This window comes from Rhinolophus sinicus, chromosome 11 (genome assembly GCF_057876585.1).
Source record: "Rhinolophus sinicus isolate RSI-liver-muscle chromosome 11, RSI-T2T, whole genome shotgun sequence".
Lineage (NCBI taxonomy): Eukaryota > Metazoa > Chordata > Mammalia > Chiroptera > Rhinolophidae > Rhinolophus > Rhinolophus sinicus.
In genome coordinates, this window is record NC_142511.1 from 20,977,378 (window position 1) to 20,989,597 (window position 12,220).

Consider the following 12,220-nt stretch of genomic DNA (forward strand, 5'->3'; position numbering starts at 1 on the left):
CATGCCTTTGTTTTTCATCTATTATTTTCCATTCACAGTTCTGTGGTGATGAGAAAAGTGAGGTCCTGAAAAGTTAATTTGCTATGCAGATCTCACCTACCTCATAAAGTATTTTGAGTGGGTTACAGCAGACAGTGAAAACAAAGCCCATTAAGGCAAAAATGAAATTCTATGAGCCAAGAAATAAAATGGGAAAAAGATGACAGAAGAGAGAACTGTTGACGACCTGTGCTAGGGAGGCCATTACTGGTGGGCAGACTGCCCTGGGTCCAGTGGGCCACAGCCTTGACCCCAAGGTTCCTTCGAGAAACTTTTGCTTAACTGAATGTATTGTTACATGGCCCCTAAAGGGGAGCAGCCTGGTGATTTCACTTGCATTGTAAGAGGTGCAGGAGTTCTACGCTTGGTTCTTAGTTTCCATCAACCCTTGAAGACGGAACAGTTCTGTAAAGGTATTCAGAGATGAGTCAGACGGTACAGGGGATGAAACCTGGGGGATCTTCAGGGAGCAGAGCCTTGGCTCTTGACTGAGCTCTTTGCACAGGACATACGTGGCCACCTGTGAAGGACCTGCAATTGTTTGATTTCATGGCAGTTCTCAGTAAGTGCTGGCAACTCAAACACCTGGGAAGCTGCCTTCCCCAGACGGCTGCCCTGCGCAGTGGGGCTATTGGTGGGGTGGGGCTGAAGCATTTGCTGGGAAGACTTGCCTGTGAGTGATTCACCCCTGCCTGCAGCTGCAGTGCTGTTTCAGGCTGTTAGAATCCATGTTCTAACCCCCAGGATGGGGTGGTGGGAATAGTTAAGACCCTAAATAGTTTTAGTCACGTCTTCACCAAGATAAACTATAATAGTACCAATGGGTGTAAAAGCTTTGGGTCATTTGTAACAAATTGAATATTTGTTTTTATTAATCTGCCTTGTCCCAAGCTCCAGTGTAGGGACTGCAAAACAAAACAAAAAACAAGAAAAACCATGGATTCTGCCGTCAGATTGCTCTGATTTCATCTTCAGATGGATAAGTACTGGAAGTTCAAGTGTAGCATCAAAGCACAAAAACAATGACTTGAGACGTCTTTTCCATAAAAGTAGTTTCTGGTGCACCCACTGAATGCTGCTTTTTAAGCAGTGCCGCGTGTCGGGCCAGGCCACGAGAAGCCACTGGAAGCCCCTATAACTGAAGTGCCTCTCATACAGGATGATTTTGCTTTATTCATCTGGATGCTGACAGGCTTGTACTTAAAATTGCCATTCCAAAGTGGTTTTTCTTAAATTGGTAAGCAGAATGTTTCTTCTGGATACACCTCGAATCTTCTCAAGGCCATGCTTTCCACTAGACAGAAAATACTTTGTCAGGTGTGGGTCCCACTTAGCCCAGTTTTACCAACATATTGGGCTGAAGGCACACACAGGCCTCGTGTAAGTTGTACTGGCAATAGTTTCCATTTGTGGAAATACATGTTGATGAGTTCTTAATAAGCACAGGACAGGTCAAATCTCTGACCAATTTAGGTGAAGCAATGTGTTATGAACCTGGTAATTCTTTTTGTGAGGTTTGACCCAGGCCTGCGTTGAGAAGCTGGTATATAGTTTCAGGGGGGTTCATTAGGCAGACCAGCGTGTCCATATTCGAGGGGAGCTTAAGAATTTTCCTTGAACGCACAAAAAAGTTATGTCTTGGGTTTATTCTAAGTTCATAGTACTCCACTCTACCTCCCAACTATATTCACCCATGGAGCCTTTAAATTTGTGATTCTTAGGTCCCACCCTTGCAGGTTCTGGCTTAACTGTTCCAGGAAAACGATCTGGACATGACTTTAAGAAAAAAAAAATCCCAGGTTATTGTAATGTGCAGCCATGGTTGAAAGCCGCTCCTCTGTGGTCTAGCTTCTGGAAGGCTGTGCTCAGAGGCCCCATGGCATTGGTGCGTTCGTGTCTGGTGGCTGCTGTAACAAAGTACAACAACCTGGGTGTCTTAATCTCTTCGGGCTGCTCTAACAAAATGCTGCAGACGAGGCACAATACAGACAACAGACATTTATTTCCGTTTGGAGGCTGGAAGTCCAAGATCAAGGCGCTAGCAGTTTTGGTGTCTGGTGAGAGCCAGCTTTCTGGTTCATAGTGCTTTCTAACTGCACCTTCCTATGGCGGACAGGTTGAGGGAACTTTCGTGGGTCTCTTTTTAAGGGCACTAATCCCATTCATGAAGGTTCAGCCCTCATGTCCTAATAACTTCCCAGTGGCCCCCACCTAACACCATCACCTTGAGGGGTAGAATTTAACATGAATTTTGGTGAGACAGAAACATTCACACAGTGTTTTAAAACAATGTGCGTTTATTCTTATAGTTCGAGAGGTCCAATCTGACATCAGTCACTGGTCTGAAATCAAGGTACTGGCAGGGCCACGCTCCCTCCAAAAGTACTAGGAGAGAATGTTTCTTTGCTTTTTCCAGCTTCAAGGGCTGCATTCTTTGGCTTGCAGATCCCTCCTCCTTCCTCAAAGCTAGGAGCATTTTGCTTCAGGGGTCACATCGCCTTCTGTAGTCAAATCTCTCACCCTCTGCCTTCCTTTTCAAGGGTATCTGTGATTATAGTTAGGGCCCCACCTGGATAACCCAGGATACTCTTCCCCACCCAAGATCTCACCTGTGAAGACCCTTTGCCATACAGGTAACATTTACAGGTCCTGGGTATTAGGACCCTGGTATTTCTGAGGCCGTTCATTGTACAGCCTACCACAAACAGCAGAATGTGGAACTCCCAGAAATGCTGACCCCTGGCCCCACTGAGACCTATTGAATTAGGATCTGCATTTAACAAGATGACTGATTCACCTACACACTGAAATTTGAGAAGCAGGGTTCTAGAGCATCGTGTCCAAGGAGTCTATTGAGTCCCAAGTCAAATGCAAATTGAAGGAGTATTTTCCTAGGAGCCTTTTCAAGTGGCAGTAGGTGATCAGTGACTGGCCATTCCCCAACCACCATACATTAAATTCATCTAAATGACAGAAGTCTTCAGAAGTCCCAACGAAGCCACAAGCCCTAAGTTCCAGGGTAGCAGAGCTGTTGCTTGTTTCTGATATTTGGCAGAAAGCTTGCCACTGCAACATACTTTTATTTTTAAAAAATTACATAAGGGATGTAGCATAACCAGAAGTGGGTTTTGTGCTTTTCTTTCTGTAAAATTAACATTTTTAAGAAGGGTTAAACTCTGTCCCTTATTGCTTAAATATGGGGGGAGAATAATATTGGGGTCTGTGGTCAGTCAACTATTTTTCCTTTCCTCTTTTTTACGTACCAGCAGAAAGTGAACAAGTCGCCTGCTAGTTATTACTAGGTCCAAAAGGAAATTAAAGATAGCTTTTATGAATCAGCAATAACTGAAACCTCTGAATAAAAACAATTTGAACACGAAGGAAGGGATTGTCAAATGCCTTAACAGTCCACACGAGGGCAGCAGTGCTACGATTTACAGAGGCGAACCACTTCATTTTAGTGTATCCTTTTCTGGATGAGCCTGGAAATAATGAAAGCACTGCTGTAGAAAAAAAAATTCTATGCATACATTCGCTCAGTTTCGGATCATTACTGAAAGTCGGAAGACTCTATGTTAAATCCTGCTCTTAAGTACAAATACACAAATTTTAAAAATATGTAAAAAGTTCACTCTGGGTTACAATGTTAGCTGTCAGGCATTATTACTAAGTTTTGGAATGCCAGATTGGCCTATTTTCCTTAAACCTAGAATCTACTTTAACAATACAAAATCAAATTCCTGTTTATCCCAGATCTTTTCAGCATTCTTGCTGTAGACTTTTATTGTTAGTTACCTTAAAAGCTCTCCTTACATATTTTATACCAATTTTAAAAATTCACTCTAGTCTCAAGTAAAAGCCAAATAAAATTTAATGAAATGCTTTAGTCAACTTAATTTTCATCCAGTATCAATATTAGAAAGATTGCTTCTGTGTTTTTAAACCACAGACACTCTTGTTTGGTTAGCCAGGCAAGAAGACCTTAAGAAGTCTTAGGCATTTTCCGATTTCTTTAATAGGCTGATTTACTAAAACCTCGATTTTCTTTTGTAATTATAATGCTTTACCATCTATATATTACGTTGGTGCAAAAGTAATTGCGGTTTAACAGGTTAAAAATAATTGCAAAAGCCACTTTTGCACCAAACTAATAGTTTTCTATGCAGAAATTGACCCTGGGATTTGAGAGTCACTAACACAAAGCTTCTCAGCCTTACATGCACATTACAAGCACTTGGGAAGCTTTGAACCATTTTTTGCCCAGGCCACATCCCAGATTAATGATGTGAGAAACCTCTGAGGGATGGGACACAGGTATCTGTTAAGGTCTCCAGGTGATTGCAATGTGCAGCCATGGTTGAAACACACTGAGGCCTGATCTCAGAGGTGCACAAAGATGATTTAATTCAAATCTGCAAAGAGAACAAGAAACTTTTTGCATAAACAGAAGCAAAGCCTAATATCAGTTACACAGATCAAAATTTATAGTTTCATTGTTGGATTTGGGATTTTACTTAGCCATCCCCATGCATTAAACTGATATGGAAGATAAGTTTGTACCAGAAACGTGTATATAGATACTTAGATGTGGTTAACTCAAGGCTGGGTGATGGCAAAGGGGATGAGAGCTGGGCAGAAACCGGGAAAAGCTTCAGGGAACAAGCTCGCTACCCTGGCCTTGAAAGATGCCCAGGATCTAGCAGGGTTACAGGTGTATCGGGTACAGGTGAACTAGGAATGCAGCACAGGGCGGAGGGGGCGCTTGACTAAGAGGAAGTTATTTGAAGAAACGCAGCAGAAAGAGGCGGCTTGGGAACAGAAGTGGGGATTTAATTGTGGAAAGTCTTCAAGCATTATGCTGAGAAACCTGGACTTCATGCTGTGAGTGAGGTGGTATCACACAAACACCTGTGAGCAGGAGCAGCACATGATGGGCTGGGAGTGGAGAGACGTGAGGGGCAGGAGCGATGATCGTGGCAGTGAAATGGTTAGAGGAGACGGGCCCCAATTAGAAACACTCTGACTTGAGAGAAAACATACTACAAAAACACATCTGATTTGAGATAAAACACACTGAAAATAAACACATTATCGCAAATAAAACTTCTCCAATCCTACATTTTTTGTAGGTTTGAAGATAGTTTTCAAAAAAATGAACAAGACCTCTATATACGGGGCTTCTTATTTCACTGCAAATACATTCCTCTAGTTTTAAGAAACTTTTAATTCAAATATGCTGCTTTCCCTGTCCTTTAAACAAACTCGTTTCCCCATATACTGTTGACAAAAAAAAACACATCCAAACTAAACAGAAAGCTTGTTAAAGAGTTTATTTGAGCCAAATTGACAATTGCCGGGAAGCAAAATCTCAAGGGATTGAGAAAATGCTGCGCAGAAGGGCGGTTTGCAGTTTATTTCATACATAGAATCAAAGGAGGAGGGTTACATGAAATCCTTCGGTGGTAGATTAAGGGGTGGGAGAAAGCAAAGCCGGGAAACCACTGGGATTGGGTAAAAGTAAATTGGAGAGACAGGTACTTCTTTTACATAGGTGGGTACAGGATGGTTAACAGTTCACATAGAGATGTTAATCAAGGGACAAGAATAATAATGAGGGATTCTGTACTTTCCTGCTCCGGTCTGGAAAAAGGGATTACTGACATTCCAAGGATGTCATTTTAGGAGCAAAAAGACAATAGAAAGGCTCACTTAAGGTGAAGATTGACTTTCTGAAGGAAGCTTCAGGCTAAAGACGTGACTTTCCACCGTGGCCCACCTTAACTGTGAATTTTTTTATATTCACCCCATCTTATGTGGTTATTTTCAGTCTCCTGACTTTGGCAGGTTTAACCTGTGGCCCCTTTTCCCTCCTCAATTTAAGTAATTGACGAATTATTTAACAAATAACAATCGATATTTACACATCAATCATATGCATATACACTAAATTGAAAAAATATGAAGCAGAAACTATTATAAAAGTTAATTTATTTTTGGTAACTGTTATAATCTTTGGTTGAAACATACTTCAGTTAAACTTAAAAAAATAAATACTACAGCCTGCTTCTATACAAGTGCTAATTCTTTAATTATTTCTTTAAATTTTTATTAATTGGGGTGACATTGGCCAAGTAAAATTACTTTTCAAGTGTACAATTATATAATACAACATTTATACAATGCACTGTGTGTTCACTGCCCAAAGTCAATTCTTCCATCACCATATATTTCTTAGAAATAAGTATGTGAAAATGGGTGCAGTAAAACATCTACTCTATATTTAATTCAGAATTAGTTTATTTCTGCTCGAACTCATCTTCCTAAAGTCCCTGACCAGCAATTACAAAGGGAAGGAACACTTATGGTGCATTATAAACACGTCTTTATAGAGTAAAACAGTATTTACTCTGGTCCACTCTGCGTCCCCAGCCGTGTCCTTCTCAAGGCAATGCTTCTTTGGCCCATGAGCTACTAATATGAAAGTATAAAAGAAAACTTGTAAAAATGTAATTTGCATTAGAGTGGCAGTCCCTCCTCTTTGCCCGCTGGCTCATTTGAAAGTGACCCTGCCTGGCATGAGGACTCAGAAGAGGGAGGGATCTATTCCACCTGAGCACAAAGTGATACCTGAGCTAGGCCCTTTTTCATCCCTTCCTAGGACCAATGACCAGCACACACAGTTAAGTTTCCTTTGCTGGAATACATGGCTTAATGCTTACTCCCCTTTTAGCAGTTGAGGTGCGATGCACACACACTGAGATTCTGATACAACCTGAGGTTTTCCGATGAATTTACTCCCTACAGAACTGTCTTCATTTAGATGATGTGTTTAAGTGAGACATCTTTTTACTCGAGTATGGAGAGAGAAAACCACCCAGTCCAGAGTTCAGAGTGATTCTGTCTCTTGAAGAGTGGAATTCTCCTTAAGCAAACGACAAGGCCACAGCGCTCACCTTGTACCAAGCTGGCATCCTTCTTACGGGGGTCAGAGCCGTCTAAGTTTTACAGAAGTAAGCATGCAATGGACTCCCAGTTCTTACTGATTTCTCAGAGTGGCTTATTGGTATTGAAAAAGGTGAAGAACAAATTCCATTAATTAATTTTATGTCTTTTTCAAATCAATAAGTTACAAATAATTTTTTTAAATAGAATCCTAGCCTATATTTACTGTAAGAGTACTTCCAAGAATACTCTTAGTTAAGGAAGTCAAACTTGTCCAAATTCCCAATTTTCAGTGAGCTTATTTTTAAGGGCTGAAGTAGTATACACATATCTGTACAGGCTTTTTACAATATACGTAATGTATACACTTAAGGTATACAGCATGATTTGATAACGTTTATATTATGAAATGATTACCGTAAGTTTAGTTAACACCCATGACCTCACAATTACAAAATGTTTTTTCTTCCTTGCGATCAGAATTTTTAAGGTCTCTTGGGAACTTACCAATATGCATAGAGTATTACTAATTACAGTCACCATGCTGTATATTACATCCCAATATGTGCTTAGAACTAGAAGCTTGTATCTTTTTACCACCTTCACCAAATTCCCTCACCCCGCCACCCCCACCCCCAGCAACCACAAATCTCATTTTTCATTAGGTTTGTTATAGATTCCACACATAAGTGAGACCACACACTATTTGTCTTTCTCTCTATGACTTAGTTCATATAGCAAAATGCCTTCAAGGTCCATTCACATTGTCACAGATGTCAGGACTTCTTATTTATGGCTGGAGTATTCCACTGTATATGTATTCCACATTTTCTTTATCTACTGATCCGTCGGTGGACACTTAGGTTGTTTCCATGTCTTCGTTACTGTAAATAATGCTGCAATAACCAGGGAGGTACAGATATCTCTTCCACAGAGTGATTTCATTTCCTTTGGATATATACCCAGAAGTGGGATTGCTGGATCATACGGATCTATTTTTAATTTTTTGAGGAACCTCCACACTGTTTTCATAGTAGCTATACAAATTTAATGTAAATCTTGACATTTTACCAGAACCAAAAGACAATGTTTTACACTCATTTGTGGAAACCATTTAGTGAGTCTGCTCTGGAGTGGTCGATTTATTCTGGTAAGTGCTGTATGAAGCGCTACTCTCTCCTTCCCTAAAGGCAAGATAAAAAGACAGCATCAGAGATGAACATACTTAAGTACATAATGAAAAATGGACAATTAAACTGTATTTATAGTATTAAGAGTCCCTGATCAAAGAAATAAATGATTCTTTTAAAACAATTTCAAATGTTAAACTAGCCTCACTGTAGAATCCCTTCTTCTATCCTGATATATTTTTCATTCTCTGTAGACAAGAAATGGAGCAGCCGCATGTAAAACACTTAGTAAATGTTTCTCATTTTAATTTACAGCCAATAGGAAAGACTAGAGACAAACGTGTTTTCCTAGTATCACAATTTTAAATCTACCTCTGAGATGAAACTGTTAAAAACGTAATGATTTCGACAGTGTTCGCGTTCAATAACGCCTCATTTACTCCCACTGTCAAGGAAATCATGTGTTCTGGTAAGAGAGTCTCCTCAATAACTAAACTTTGTATCACACTATTATTCTAACAATAGAAATCTTTCTAAAAAAATATGTAACGTGGGTAAATTTAAATTTTCTAGAAGCCACATTCAAAAAAGTAAAACAGGAAAATTAATTTTAATACATTGTACTTGTCCCAGTCCAGCCAAAATATTAACATTTTGCCACGTACTTTACATTGTTTTGGTACTAAGTCTGAACTCTGGTGTGTATTTTACACTTACAGCACATCTTACATCGGACCTGCCACTTCTGCAGTCCTCAGGAGCCACACATAACCACTGACTTGAATTAGAAAATGCAGTTGTAGTTCCTGCCTTAGCAAACTGACTCTAACACACTGACTAAAACTAAAACTGGACCGGTCAGTTATTTACAGGATGCTTGTCACAGCAGACACTTCAGGGATGCCTATCCAATGTAAGAGCTAATCTGTCACATTGGGACGCTTCAGTATTTCTCTTGTGGGGGAGGCTGTCACTGACGGCCACCACTGTCACAGTACCGCACTTGTGAAATGGCAATTTCCTAAGGACTGTTGTGGGGCCAGACTTAATCGTTAGGCCTGTCACCTAATTCTCCAAGATGCCTATAGTTTTCTATTTTTCAAAGTCAGTTCACCTTATTTTCTGGAGTAGTGGAATATTTTTCTTCAAATAGATTTTTAAATAGAAATGCAATATATGAGAAAGATAAATAAAAAAGCACTAATATAAATTTACAAAAACATTTAATATAAAATGAACTTATTTGAAGATAATGAAAATCTAAAACTGAGTTTATAATTATAGTTATTTTATATTAACTTCAGCATTCATTAAATTAACTTCAAGGATTTATAGATCCTTGAACCTCACAACAGAATGAAAACTCCCTTCCTGGTTGGCTGTAGCCTCAAAGGAATCCTAAGAGACCAGGAGGATAGGGAGGGCTGGGAGACTCCGACTGCCCTTCTGGTGGGATGTTTTCTCTTCCCCTGTGCCCTGAGGTCAAAGACACCACTTTGCTTTTACCAAGAAATTTCCCTTCCCATTGGCCTTTCTAGAACTCCCGCAGACTCTTGATTGGAACCTAGGACAGGCGCCTCATGTTATTAAGTGGTGGGACACATACCCCGTCTTCCCAGCTATGTAGACACAGGTTCTGGCACAAATATAGGAAACTTCCAATCATTTAATTCAAAGACAGAATATGGAGGGAATCAAAGGGTTTAGGGCAATGCAATTCATAATTTTTCAAAATCTAAGCATTTTTGGTTGGTTTGTCTTTTATATACTAAAAATATTTTCATCGAGGAAAACAGATAAATTCCTTTACAGAGTCAATATTTAGAAGTTAAAATTGAATACATTTTCAAAACTAAGTAAAGTGTATTTTGTGTTTTGGTAAAAGGGTATTTTTTTTTCCCTCCCTGCACTTAAAATGAATGGATTTTATGCTGATTTATAACTGGGCTGAAAACTTGCGTCAATTTTGGATTCACAGCTGCTAGAAGGTAGAGGAAACTAGACAGTCTGAGAGAAGGATGAGGGGGACGTTACCCTCCTGTAGCCCATCTCAGAGCAAACACCTGTCAGTAATGTTAATAATGGAATTAAGAAATTGACAATTTAGCAAAGGAAACAGGCATCTAAATGTCCTCTTTCACGTTTGCTGTCATCAGATCTTAACTCAGGTTATTAACATTACATATTCACTGAATGTTTTTCAAAAGAAATGACATCTCTGAAAAGAAACACACAAGAAGCAGATACCTTTTAATGATAAAAGCAAACCTTTCTCTCATCTCTTCTTCTCAGAGAGAAATAAATTTTACTTCTCTGTGGCTCTCATCAGTTATGTAGGTGCTGAACAGAGGAAGGGAAAAGGGCTGAATAAAATTCTGACATCGAACCAAAAGGAAGGAAAAGTGGCATCATAAGGGTATAAAATTAATGCTGAAGGAGAACGGAAGTAAAGCTGACCATGAGGTTCATCGCTTATGACTTTTCTGATTTTCATTTAGGAACTTCAAAGAGTAATTTTGTGCAAGAAGCTACTTTAACTTTGAAGACATAGATCTTTCAGCACATGAACAGATTCTAAATATTGTGCAATCTGTTCGCCTGTGAAACACTTAGCCTGAGGTGAATAACGTAAACTCTCGTTCATGGAAGAACAGATTGCAGGAGGAGAACTCGTCCTGTTCTCTAGCACCTTAGACTTTGAGGGAATACACAGAGCACATATTAAATGCATGCATTGTTGTCTTCGAAAGCCGTTTTATGACAACTCATACATTCTCAGGTGCATCTTGACTTCTGCACTGAGTACAGTTTCTTCCCGCGGCTCATTTGTTTTCAACCTGAGGGAAGATCTCCGTGAAACTGATTATAAAACCTCCCAATTTCCTCGATGGATCTAAATCTCGTAGATGTGCTCTCTCAACAAGCTACAAATCTTTGGCTTTTTAAAATGGGTTTTCTGTTCACAATATTTTGAGGAGTTTGTTGAATGGTCAAGAATTTTAGAGCCAAATAGAAAAATGTTGATTTGTTCCTCCAGTTTTCTGCCCCATGTCATGTCATTATAGTCCCCACCACCTGACTGGCCTCTGTACACAATAAATCCAAAAAACCCTGTGTGACATTCATTTAAGCAGGCAGCTTAACAATTACCAAGTCACCACATCAGTCATTATTAATGTTACAAAAAAAGGTTTATAAATAATAAATACCCTTAATAGAATAAAAGAAAAACGATGTAGTCACATTTTTAAAATACACAAATTATGCAAATAACTAATGAACTTAGCAAACTCACTTATCCAGGAATGATATAACTGAATAAAGAAAATCATGCATCTATGAAAAACTATTCACACAAATAACTGAAAACATTAATGTAAACAAAAGGCATCTGGTTTTTGGAACCACACAGTCACGACGTGCAGAATGAGCGCAGCAGCAGCAGCAGCAACACAAGAACTGCGGACTCCAAGACTAGATAGTATGGCAGAAGGATTAGTTAAGGAAGGAAACTGGAAGGGAGAAGGAAGGAGTGACAGATGAGGCCCATTTCAGCCAATTGGGATCCTATTCTATTCCTACTGAGAGCTAAGAAACAGAAAACAGACACTTTAACCCTGTGGCCATTTTCATAATAATTTAAATGATGTTTAATGACCTTAAAAATGACTACTTAACACAATTTTGTACTTTGGTTTTTTGTTTTGTTTTACCTTATTTATTTAGCCAGTGGATAAGGGACAGTTTTAGTTTGACAGTGGTTTCCTTATACGTAATAATTTTCAAGGACATTCTCTACACAGACTCCCCAGTCATATTCCTTTTAGAACACACTGTAAGGGCATCTAATGTTTTCTCCGTCTTTCACATACCCCCACCACATGCTGCCTTGCATATCCTATCAGTAATTTCTCAGAGAAGTGTGAGGTATAAGAAAATCTTACATGCATATGGACACGGGTTTTTTGCTTGTTTTGCTGTACTAGGTCTCCTTCCTTTTCCTTTTCATTAATTTTCTTCATTCCATTTCCAATTTCAACTTCAGTTTGCCTAGCACCCCAATCTTCTCCCCTTTGGCAATCATCAGCTTGTTCTCTGTATCTATGGAT

The 12,220-nt window shown here is 39.3% G+C and overlaps 1 protein-coding gene across 6 annotated transcripts in view; it reads right to left on the reverse strand.

The window, feature by feature from the left end:
* Nucleotides 1-5,354: 5,354 nt before the first annotated feature.
* Nucleotides 5,355-12,220, reverse strand: part of LOC109439516 (membrane cofactor protein) — a 47,756-nt gene continuing 40,890 nt past the window's right edge. For 4 of the 6 annotated variants that reach the window (XM_088801668.1, XM_074322465.2, XM_088801666.1 and 1 more), the window contains one exon: nucleotides 5,355-8,165. Coding sequence is in view for 4 of the 6 variants with exons in the window: in XM_074322465.2 (XP_074178566.2) it covers nucleotides 8,096-8,165 (70 nt within the window). In the remaining 2 variants the exon portion in view is untranslated. Of the gene's footprint in view, nucleotides 8,166-10,358; nucleotides 10,452-12,220 lie in introns of all 6 variants that reach the window. The other 2 variants (XM_088801667.1, XM_074322467.2) reach the window with 1 other exon arrangement.